Source organism: Lontra canadensis, unplaced genomic scaffold (assembly GCF_010015895.1).
Source record: "Lontra canadensis isolate GAN:19392208 unplaced genomic scaffold, GSC_riverotter_1.0 scaffold1, whole genome shotgun sequence".
Taxonomy (NCBI): domain Eukaryota; kingdom Metazoa; phylum Chordata; class Mammalia; order Carnivora; family Mustelidae; genus Lontra; species Lontra canadensis.
In genome coordinates, this window is record NW_022630995.1 from 5,666,357 (window position 1) to 5,678,813 (window position 12,457).

The 12,457-nt window shown below is 46.7% G+C and overlaps 1 protein-coding gene across 2 annotated transcripts; it reads right to left on the minus strand.

Moving 5' to 3' along the window:
• Positions 1-478: 478 nt before the first annotated feature.
• CCNG2 (cyclin G2) lies at positions 479-9,243 on the minus strand. Of its 2 annotated transcripts, none has more exons than XM_032884032.1 (8): positions 9,225-9,243; positions 7,892-8,029; positions 7,095-7,232; positions 5,411-5,661; positions 5,148-5,226; positions 4,956-5,054; positions 2,662-2,867; positions 479-1,542 (listed from the first exon to the last, which is right to left on the minus strand). In XM_032884032.1, exons 2-8 carry the CDS (start codon positions 8,027-8,029, stop codon positions 1,422-1,424), a joined length of 1,032 nt encoding a protein of 343 aa, XP_032739923.1. In that variant the 5' UTR covers positions 9,225-9,243; the 3' UTR covers positions 479-1,421. The 2 variants fall into 2 exon arrangements, with proteins under 2 accessions (XP_032739923.1, XP_032739829.1); XM_032883938.1 differs by lacking the exon at positions 9,225-9,243 and adding an exon at positions 8,969-9,034.
• Positions 9,244-12,457: the final 3,214 nt, after the last annotated feature.

Here is a 12,457-nt window from a genome sequence, read left to right on the forward strand (position 1 = left end):
AGAGCTTATCTTGGAGGCACTCCAGCCTCACTCCAAGCCTTCCCATGCAAACACAGCAAGCACTTTTTCTTTTGAACCAAGGTATTAAGATACAACTGCAAACAAAGAGTAGAATTCATTAACATTTTTATTTTAAGTTGTAATCTATCATTACAGACCCACTTCAGAAAACATCCAATGAATGAAGACTTACCATTAAAAAAGTCATCAATGTATGATTTATAATACAGAATACACAATAAATTATATTTACATGCAAGGAGACTAGACTACCACACACACAGGGTAAAAAAATACAGTATTTTTATGTACATTTTTTAAGATTTACATTTTCATATACAATTTATAAAGTTAAAAAAATTCTCTGTACAAAATCTCATGTGTACAGAGTTTGTAAATCCCTATTCTTATGGCTGTACCACCACACAGATATGCTTAAAACTAGAATACTACAAACACTTAACTTTTTTTTTTTTTTAACCTTCATGTTCAGTCTTGGCACCCATACACTCATACCATTATTTTTGAAATGTGAATTACAAAGGAATAACATAATCATGCAGACTTTTTGAATGTAAGAAAAAGAAGTAAAATGTTACTAGATCAACGTTTATCAATTCCACAGTTACCTAGTTCTCTTCAACTTCCTGCACTGCTTTCATACAGGTGCATGCATAACTAACAGATTATGGATTGTTTTAATAACATTAAAATAATACTATAGTCTGACAGTACTTAGGCATTAAAAATGCAACTATCTAACAACCGTAGCCTGTCAAGTATTTCTGCTTCAGCAGAAACTTCAATTAACACATTACATACTAAAATTCACAGAAATGTCAGTATTATAATTCCTAAGTTTATAGAGTCTGCATAAGAGAGCAAGTGATCATTTAAAGAGTAACAAAACAACAAAATGTGTATGACACTGGAGAGTATATTCTCTGTTCGGAGACCGGAGACTAGGGGAGATCTATGATAAACCATTCAGGGGTCATCCACAGTCCCTGCGAAGGAAGTACTCGTACACTCCCAATCTGTTTAAATAAGGACAGATGAAGGCTTTATAAAAAGTTTTAAGATAAGCTACACTATTCATCTTTAAAAATCTTCTTGAAAAGTAACAAATTGAAGGTATCAGCACCTTCCCTCCTCCCCTAAACAGCTAAAGATTGATGAGAAAAATAAAGTGCCAATGTGTAAAAGATTGTTAATCGTTTAAGAGGCACTAACCCATTTGATGGCTTAGGATTAAATATGAAAATAGGCCAGATCTGATCTGAATAATAAATAGAAGGTAGGTATCCCAGTCTAAGCGATTCCTGTCTAGACGGGGGACGGACCAGAAAACTACCTACTCCCCCATTTATTGCTTTGTAATCCGCACACACAGTAAATTCTCACACAGAACAACTGGGTTTCTAAGATGGAAAGCACAGTGTCTGTGCCACTTTGAAGTTGAAAAAGAAAGTGCACTCTTGATCACTGGAAGGAGAGCTGCTCAGACTGTCTTCACAGCTCATATCTTCACCGGAGTCCTCACTGAAGGGGGGAAAAAAGACAAAGAAGATTCCATTTAGAAAATATTTAAAGACTTTAAAAGCCAAATAAAATTACTGAACAAGTACCTCCAGTTTCAGGATTTTTATATTCAAAATTTAAGCCTTACGCAGACAAAACTTAACTTATAGGGATTCCCTAAAATCAACTGTAATCTATTATAATCTCCTTAGAGAACACATATCTTAAGAGGCTGAGACAAACTACTATTCTTGTACCAATTAATAAATATCAGCAACTATACAATTCTAAGCAGTTCAAATCCAGTAAGTGGAGACAAAGGACAACGCGTCTCCCACCACAGTTTTGAGGTCCTTCTTGCCTTAGTAACTATATCCCTGCTACGCTCAAACCAAGAAACCAGCAGCTATAAAAATGAAACTTCTTGTTCTTTATCACTAGAGCATAAAATAAACAAATAAAATTATTCATTTTATGAACAAAAATTAACTGAATGAGACAGTGGCACTTGACCAAATGGTCGAAGTATCCCGGGAAGTCCGCGGCGGCCGTGGTGGTTCCCTTCATCTTCCGGTCGTCTGACCCACACCCTCTTCTCACAGCACCACGGGAGGAATCCCTGCTAACCCTGAGAAGCCCAGAGTGCCACTTCAGGTTTCATCTGTTTTTAAACTGAACTCTATTTCCAAGAGCAAGGGAGAGGTGAGACAACCAGTTTTCCAAAAGGGAAGGAATGAAGTCAGAGGAAAGACAAACACCGTACGACCTCACTTATGTGCGGAATCGAAAACTGAGAAACACAAAAACCACACCTCATAGCCCAGTGGTTGCCAGAGGCAGGGGATGAGAACAGGTGAAGTGGTCAACAGGGGCACAAACTTCCAGTTACAATTCCTGGGGACATAGCAGCAAAGCATCCTGTTTTTGTTTTTTTTTTAATAAAGAAAAAGAGGGGGGACGGGAGGGCATCCTTCTCAATCACCACCTACTTCACCTCTAGCTCTTTTCTCACCTGAAGAAACGAGGCTACTGGAGTGGGGGCTTTCTCTAAAACCCTGTGATACTCCTAGGTTCCATTTTGAGTGTAAAATCAGCATTGTTTACTACAGGGAAGTCTAATTAGTCAAGGAACCTGCTTACCTTTCACTTTCATCAAAACACGCCCCCTCGGGAATCGTTGGCAGTTCAGGGACACTATAGTAGCTGCTGTGGAGGCTCTGGGCTGTGCGCCTCGAAACGATCCAAACCAGTTTCTTTAGGTCTGGTTTGCAACACGCAGGGGAAGAATATTCAGCGAGGCATTTAGAAACTAACTCCCTCCAATAAATGAACTCGGCATCGTTAACCTGGAAAACAGTATTTTAATGAAGAGGTTGGCTACCTTCGAATCACCCTGTAACACCTACAGTACACCGACGCGCGGCGCCCACCAGCAGGTGTTCCTATCCCTTGTGGCATGTAACCTGGGCGCCAAGGCTTTTTAAAGCTCCCCGAGGGATCCGAATCCACAAAATCTGGTAACCAATGGTTTAAGGGAGGAGCAGTATAGGTATAAATAATTTACGTAGACCCTAATAACAATCTTTGCCTATTTTAAGGAAATACATTGACCCAAGAACATTAGGTTATTTAATCAACCTATTATTAAGCATGTTCTTTAACAGTCTCAGTGAAAGGAATTTCACATAATTTAGGGTTTCTATAACACATCACTGTGTGATTGCCGAAAATATGCGTCTATGTTAGGACACCAGATATATGCTAATGGAAAAGTTAGCAACATGACAGAAAAGGCATTTCCCCCAAAGAGCACAGTTCCTCCCCCACTGAGGACTGTCCCAACTTATTTCAATGAATACATTTTCAACTCAAGGTATTTCCAGATAGGGGCATCGGGGTGGCTCAGTTGGTTAAGCATCTATTTTCAGCCCGGGGTCCTGAGGTCAAGCCCTGCGACGGGCTTCCTGCTCGGTGGGGAGCCTGCTTCTCCCTCTGCCTCTGCCTGCAGCTCCCCTTGCTTGTGCACTCTATGTCAAATAAGCAAAATCTTTCAAAAAAAGGTATTTCCAGACATTACTAAAGATCTAAAGTATGAATAAATTGAAAATTTAAATGAAAACCAGAAGTTATTTGCTTAAAAGAAAATGCTTCATGAATACTTTCATCACCAACAGAAAACGTTGTATCATCTTGGTCTCCATCAGCACCTAATCCAGCCACATCTTGACCCCCACAGGCTGGCTGACTCGCTTCTCGTTCTACAGACACCTCCTGCTGCCGCATCTAACAGCCTCCTTCGATTCTCTCTATGCTGGTCGCTCACTGAAATTCCGTACTCTTGAGCAGCAATACTTCTCGAAAACCTTTTTCAACCTGACAGTGCGCTTATCTCATAGACCCTCCTTCCCTCGCCTAAGGGGGAAATCACCAACAGTGAAAACCCAGAGTTTCAGCTGACCCCTAAGCAAAGAACTCCCGCAAGTTTCTTATGGTTTCTACTATTATTTCTTCATGAGAAATTTCAAATCTCAATCTCCAACTCTAATTTATCCTGAGTTTTTATTCTAGGCTGCCAAGTATCTGCTAAATACCTACCTATCTGAAAGACCTGCAAGTACCTAAAACCATGCTTCTTTGATCACAAATTCATCTCTCCCAAACTTCCCTCAATGGCATCAATATTCTTCCCATCATTAGGTTCAAATCTTGGTCATCTGTGACTCCCTGACTCATTTCCATGCTTGGCTTCCAAAACTATTTGAGCTGTATATCCTTATTTCTACTGCTGACTATCCCCTAGACATTCTCACTCTAAGCCTACATTTAAATGTTTCCCAAACCCTACGAGTCCTCCAGCTTCCTGACCGCGAGCCTTTGCTACACAAACTATCATTGTTGAAGATTCTATTGGTCCAACTGGACTCACAGTCCCAGTGCTTGAGTCTGTCCTAACAAAAGCCAAAGCACTCCCTATTAGCGCTAACACCCCTGACTGCAAAACTTCTCAGGAGGGCCAAATGAAGAGGTTTAAAAGGAAAAATACGGCTAAGTTATTTTGGTAATGCCACTAGTGGGATGACAATTCAGCCCTACAGATGTAACGGCCTGCCATTAGTGTATTTACTAAGTCTACTAACTACTATGTATTTTAGAACAACGCACATGGAGCAATGTGGACCATTATGTCACCCACTGGCGAGAATGCCATGAACACGGAAAGAAGCGACGCTAAGTACTCAGGTTCCCCCACGGCTTCATACCGTCTGCGACAAAGCTACATTTTAACAAACTCAACACTTGAGAAGACAAGAAGAAGTACAAAAGTTAAGAGCCCCATAAAGTATTACTTAATGTTTAAATCATCAGAAGGGAAAAGAAAACGAAACATCAGGAGAGAAATCTGCTTTCAGGAACAAGAACTGAAGATAACCTACCTTAGAATGTTTTTTAACAATGAGAAGAATTTCCAGTAATTCGATGGACTTCAACGTTTCTACTTCCAAATTGAGAAGGCACAAAGCTAACACAGATGGCTAAAAAAATAAAAAAGAAAGTTTTTTTGTTTTTGTTTTTTTTAAATTCAGAATAGAAACAGCGAAACATATGCAGGGAAGAAATCAACGTACTTTTGCTTTTGAGAAGGTGAGTCGGCAGTGGCAAGCTTTCAGATGAGCTTCCAGTTTATCCAGACTCAGGATTTCCTTCCTATACAATGAAAAGACAAGACAAAATATTTATTAAACCTCCAAAGATTTAAATGACTTCAAGAATTTGCTGTTGAAAGTCCAAGTTGAAAATTTAGAAAAGCAAAAATATAAATTTCAGTGGCACCGTAACTGTTAGCTATGGCGACACTAAGTACAAAATTTTTATTTGTCATCCCACTGACCTTTCTGATGTATGACACAGGACAATAGTATGGTACAAGTGCAAAAAGTTTAAGGCAGTAGTTGCTTCCAATTCATAGTGCAATTTTTCTGAAATTATTTTTTCCATCCGTTTGATGTCAGAAGCAGTACATTTACACTGACTAATCCGGATTACATCGTGAGTGGACGGGACATTGCATTCTTCTTCAATTATCCTAGCAGCCAGCAAAAAACAACAGACTCCAATGCAAGACAAATGCTTAGGTTTCACCTGAAAAACAAAAAAGAAGGCTGCTTCTAACAACCAGCACTCTGATTTAGCAAACCAGGCCCCAAGAGTATTATAATGATGTCCTTAACTCTTAAGACAGGACACTATCTAGCTGATTCAAGTACTTACTCTCACTCACAATTATACTGAATCATCTTTCCATTTTAAACTGAGTTAACTTCCCATTTTAAAAAGGCATTTTAAGCATTTAAATTAAGCAATTTAAATGCAAATTCAAAAGGTAGCTTCTTCTTTTTTTTTTTTTTTTTTTTAAGATTTTTTATATGGGAGCCTTGGGTGGCTCAGTTGGTTAAAGTCCTCTGCCTTCAGCTGAGGTCATCATGATCTGAGGGTCCTGGGATGGAGCCCTGCGTAGGGCTCCCAGCTCAGCTAGGGCTCTGTTTCTTCCTCTGCTCCTCCCCTGCTCGTGATCTCTCAAATAAGTAAATAAAATCTTTAAAAGAAATTTTTAAAAAAGATTTATTTATTTACTTGAGAGAGATACATAGAGGCAGCACAAGCAGGGGGAGAGCAGAGGGAGCAGGAGACTCCCTGATGAGCAAGGAGCCCTATCCCAGGACCCTGAGGTCAGTACCTGAGCCAAAGGCAAACACTTAACCGACTGACCCACCCAGCACCCCAGAAGGTAGGTTTCTAACACTGACTCATACTTTGTATTTCAAACATGAAATTCGTAATAGTAGTCTCACCCAAAATAAATTAAGCCTTTCAACACCAAGACAATATAACTTCTTTGGATATAAACATAACACATGTGACTTATCTTTTTATCCTCTCTATTTAAGTATCAACCCACATTTCAGTGCAAATCTGCCCAAGAGAAATATTGCATCAGTTGTGCAGAGCATATGTAAAGCTGCCGTGGACAGATGGCTGCCCTTTTCTTTTCAGTGTCCTGAAAACTGACCCAGCAGCTGACAGCAATCCTATTGGCCCAAGAATCACCACATTTTTCTAACAGTTGCTGGTTAATAAGACTATGGCTCCCTGCTTTGAAAAGACTTCTCGCAGGGAAGGCAGTAGGTCACCTTTAATATACCCTTATACTTCCATTTGTCATGTTCCAGTATTAGAAACAATGAACCTCCAAAAGAAACATGATGGGATATAAAAATACAAAAACCTCATTCTAAGGACTGCGTAGGTACGTTGAGTAATACCTAAAAACAGCAGTCTCCGTTTTGTCACATTATCAAAGAGAAGGTGCATCAATGGTAACAGCGAAACATAAAATACAACACAGTTAATTCTGTAGTCCCTCACTCTGGCACTGAAGGTCCTAATTCCAATTAAAAATGTTTCACATAATTACATTCACTTGTCAAACGTTTATCGAACACTCGTATGCTAGGCACTGTGCTGAGCACTAGGTTTAGGAAGATAAAGATGCGTATACAAAAGGGATTCGATACCTTCATAAGAGCCAAGAATCTATCTAAAATATTGACAGCCAGGACAAAAGTTTCAGTGCAAGATCCAAAAAAGTTGGTTAAACTCCTTAAATCTTCTACTTTGGCATTTCTCAATCTTGGACACAAAGTGTTATCATCCTGCAATTAAAACCAAGAACCAAAGTTATGACTTCCCTAGAACTAGATGGATAAATACACACAATTACAATCAAATAAAGTCATTTTTTTTTTCTTAACCTTCAAGACTATGGGAGGAAAGAGTGGTATCAAATAACTAATGATACACTTTTTCAAATACAAGACACACAGCTATACCATGGCTTTTTAAAAATATACAGCATAATATATAGAGAGAGAGCGCGCGCGCGCACATAAATGCCTCAGCAATCCAACATAAAGTGAACTGCTGTCACACTTCCAGAGAACTACAGCAGAAATAATTCCCCTATAATAGAGACCGTTTGTTTTATTAAATAAAAAGTCTAAGAGCCTACTGTGGAGTATCTCAGGGGCAGAGGGGAGTCCCACAAACGAAGTATTCGGTTCCCGGGGAGTCTCCCACCCAGAAGGGGCAGGCTGCGGGCGGCACGTCCGAGGAAACGCTTCTCTGGAGTTCACGGCACTCTCATTCTTGCATAACCCTGCAAGATGCAGCTTCGTATTCCAGAAAACAAATTTTGGTCTTAAGAAACTCTGCAGCCTTTAACCTTAAATCAACTGGGGGGCGCGGGCAGGGGGAGCCGTCCTTCTCCGAGCCCGGTCAGGTGCCTGAGAAAGGAGCCCTTCCGTGCGCTTACCTCCGGGGTAGCCTCGATCAAGCTCAGCCCTTTCTCCCGAGGTTGGAATCTCTGCTCCTGCTCCAGATAGAGGCTCAGCAATCCGAAGAGCTGCACCCCTTCTCGACCCGCCGAGTACTCTGCCCCCAGGTCCTTCATCTGCAGCGAAGACACCGCGCGGTTAGGGGGGCACCGGAGGAGGGGAGGTTGGGGGCAGGAAGGAGCCAGCGCCGGTACCTCGGGCGGGAGGCGCCTGGCACACCCCGGGGAGCAGGGGGCGAGGGGATCCGTCACGTCCTCCCGAGCCCCAGCGCAGGCTTCCCCCGCCTCCGGGGAGGTGTGGCAGGGGGAGGGGCCGCGGGTCGGCCGCCGGCCAGCGCCGGGTCAGACCGGCCAGCCCCGGCCTCCCGGCCGCCTCGCAAACAGGAAGCCGCCCCGGGCGGCGGCGTCCGGGCGGCCGCCCCACCGGAGGCCGCGGGGGGAGGGGCTTCTCCTCGCAGAAAGCCCCCGGGGCCGCCGCGGCTCCCGGGCCGGGATGGGCGCTTCGCACGGGGGGGGGGGGGGGGGCGGAGGGAGAAAGTCTCGCGACCGAACAAAGAAGCGGAGGGTGGAGACTGCCGAGCCCCGCCTCGCCCGGGGAGCCCCTCTCGCCAGCGTCCAGCCCCCGAGCCGTCCGCAGCCGCCGCGGCGGAGCCTACCCCGGATCCACCCGCCCCGGACCCACCCGAGGGACGAGAGCGCGGTGCGAGAGCGGGAGGGCGGCGGGACCCGACACTGCGGTCCGCCCGTGCTCAGACGACACCGTCCGTCCGCGGGCGCCCAGGCGCCTCCACCGCGCCGAGCCCCGGGGCTGTCAATCCAGGAAGCACCACCCCAGCGACCCCCGTGAAAACGGGGCTGGGGGGTGCGACCAAAGAACTGCCTTCGGCCGCCCGGACTGCGCCCCTCCCGCCAGCATCCCTCCGCGTCCAGAGCCCACCGCCCGCTGAGGCAGGGCTGGAGTCGCCCCCGGGCTGACGAGGGGGGACGCCGACACCACCCCCGGCCCAGTCCCCACCGCGAACAAAGAAACCCCGCGGTCCCCGCGAGCCCACTCACCGCGCCGGAGCCGCGCCTCCACCAGCCCGCGGCGTCGCGGTCCAGCGACCACCGGCGACCGCGAGCCGCGGCGGGGGCGTCCGAACCTGTCTCCGGAGGCCGGGGACCCGCCGCCTCAGCGCTGCCCCCGGACCCGCATCGGACCCTTCCCCCAGCCCCTGCCGCCGCCGCCGCCGCCGCCGCCGCCGCCGCCTCACAGCCCGCGCTTCATCCTGCTCCGCGGGCGCCGACCCTCCAGCTGGGGCGCAGCACCGACCCCGCGAGCCCAGTCTCCGGCGGGCACCGCTGCCTCCACCGCGGAGGCCGAAACAGATCCCGTGTTTTTGTTTTGAGTTTTCGACGCCCCCAAAGGGGCGGGGCACGTGACTCCCCGCGGAGGGATCCGCGGCTGCCGCAGAAGCCTTTAAAAAAGAGTCCCGCTCTGGGCCGGGGTCCGCGGCCGGGTTTGCGCCCTCTTCCCCCCCCCCCCACCCCCCACCCCACCCCCGGGCCTGGCCGAGCCGCTTCTCCCTCTCGATCCTGGGCGGAGGGTGGAGAGCTGGAAGTCGGCTTTCTGCGAGTGATCCGGGGACGGGGAAGGAAAGGGACCGGTAGGTTGGGGAGGCGGAAGGAGATAGTTCCTGGTCGCAGTGCACCTTTTAAAGGTCCCCATTTGTTTTGCTTTTGCTGTTTTGAAAAGTCCGCCCAAAGCAGCCCGCTCTCCGATTGGATACTGGTCGAGCGATTAGAACGCGGAGCAGCTGATGCAATCTCGAATCCGGATTGGCTGGCCGATTCGTCTTCGAGCCCTCTGATTGGCTTTCGTCTTATCCGGAGCTTGTGTCTTCCTTGGGGCCTTAGCAACTCTGGGGCTCGGATTGCGCATGCCTGTTAGCTCCGCAGGCAGAGAGCCCTGACCCTGGGGTCCAGGCCTTGCCAGCCGCCGCCGCCGCCGCCGCCGCCGCCGGTCCCTGCAGTGTCCCCCTCTTGCCTCCAGAGAGCTGTGATAGCGGGACAGCCTTTATTCTGTGCTGCCGGTCCGCCTTGCTCTAACCTGTCGCGTTCTCCTAAGACCGTGGGGCGCCTGCAGGAATGTACACGAGTAGCACGCGCCCGTCTCCCGTGTGTGCTTCTCAGTGTCTCATAGGAAGAGGGAGGATGGAGACGACGGATGAAGCGAGATGAGCAAGAAGCTGAGTCGGTGACGGTGGGTGGTGGGTACAGGAGGCTCGTCGTCACGGTTCTCTTTAATGGATAGACCTTGACGTGTCTCCGTCAGGAAAACAAATGCACAAGGGGGCTAGGCCCGCGCGCGGCGACAGGGCGCACGGACATGGCTCATCACAGTCCCGGCCTCCGGAGGTGGCGGTCGCGCTGCTGTTCGAACGAGAACCCCCAAGGCTTCTGGGTCCTCGGCCACCGTAAATGACCACTTACTGTGCACCATAATTAACGTTATCGTGGAGAGGCCGCAGCTCTTCTGGGGAGGAGCCAAAAGCTGAACCAGTGGTGCCTTAGGCCAGAGAGACCTTCACACCGAGTGTCTCGGGGGGACCCCAGACTCCCGGCCACCGGCTTCGCGCTCCTCGGTCCCGCCGCCGGCCAGGCACACGGATCCAGGCAGAGCACGCTCCAGAGCTCTCATCTAGTCGTCAAGCCCGAGGAACAGATTTCTGCTGTCTGCTCTCCTGCACGTTTTCTGTGAATCGTCCTGTTCCTTGTAAAATACGAGAAGGCGCACAACACAGTTTTAGCCGCGGTTGTATCTTCTTCCCAGAGCGCGGAGCAGTTTCAGCAGTAGATCCCTTTACCGATGAGCCGGGACTCCAGGCCAGAATCTGCAGCAACGCGGGGGAGGGGCATTGGGAGAGCAAATCCTACTCGCGGAGACCGGGCCTTGTTGGGGGTTTTGGAAAAGAACGAAAATTCCATTAACAGGTTACTTTTAAATGGTTTGCAGGTTGCCTAATTTTGTGCAATACTTGTGTGATTTTTTTAAACATCGTTAAAGCTATTGTTTTTATTTGACATAAACTTTTTTGCTGGAAATCTATGCTGAAAAACATAAATGAGGGTATGCAACTAACATGGAAAATAAAACTAAGATTAGAATTGCACACAGGGCAGCTCATTGCAGTGTATAAAGAGGCTCCAGAGAGAGACAGAAAGCAGCTGGACAGAAAACATGCACCATGAGAGTAAGGGGAGTATGTGGCCAAAACACAACGGAGCCTGGGGACTTTTTTCAAGTAGGAGGGCAAAGGTAGAAAAGGAACATAAGATATAAAATAAGGGATGTGAAAGAGGAAATGTAAAATCGTGCGGTAGATTTTTTAAATAGAGACGGCATAAGGCAAAAAGGAAGAGATCAAGTTGTCCTTGGCTGAGATCACTGACTGTTAGAAAGTTATACAAAATGTATACTATGTGATATTTCATAATTGGTCATTTTTTTTGTATCTTTTATCAGGAAGCCTTTTCAATGATGAGCAGTTCTCTAAGAATAAGACAAGAAAGCTTGCTAGGTGGTGTTCAGTTTCCTGGTCTTGGCAAACTCTGTTCAGTACAGGAGAAAAGACCCATCCAATGGTCCCAAACAGAGGCCCTTGTCCACTTCAGTCCACTTACCTCTCTAAGATAAAGGAGATGGCAATCATTAAAAAATATCGGTCAAGTATAACTACTTGAACATCATCCTTTGTTTCAAAACACCTCCTTTCAACAATGATGATATTCTGGGGCAGAAAATGATGCGAGTTTTCTCCTTTTGTTCTGCTGATTTTTTTGGTTGGTTGTTATCACAGCCTTTATTTTTTCATTTTTCACTTTTTTTTAAATGACAGACTTTCTCCAGGCTCTATTTTTCTGTCCTTATCACTTTGGTTTACTTTGCTACAGCTGTGGGTCTTATTTATTTAAAGGACGTTCTCCCTTAGGCCCCTGTCAGCTGCCTTTCAGGCCTTTCTAAGCTTTTGTGGGGGTCACTTTCCCGCATCAAACACCCATACAAAATAGGGAATCAGGCATCTGGCAGTCCCCAGGAAAGACTTAGAGGGGATTTATTTCATTATACAATACTTGGTCTCCTACAGCACAGTGAGATTGGGTGACACCCTGTCCCCAGTAACCTCTTGAAGGACAGACAGGAAACTTGTTGTCCTCAGTGACATCTGAGATTGTGAACCTAGAAGGTGGGCACAGAGCAGGAAATACGCAGTAGCACAGCCACAGAAACAGTGCCATCATTCAGTGAATTCTTGACTTCTGAGGAGTGTCCTTCAAATCACTCAACATTTGAGCGTCTACCTTGGAAGGAAAATAGAGTGTGGGCAAGCAGCTCTGAACCTGCTTCCCTTCCCGCTGTATACTTGGACTTCCCGAACTCGTAAGGTGCCAAAATTCCCTTACAACGGTTGAGGTAGCATCTTTCTCCTCACAAGGGAAAGTATTAAACAATAAATCCTAACTTTTCATCTAACATTTAATGAATATATACTCGATGCCTGGCAT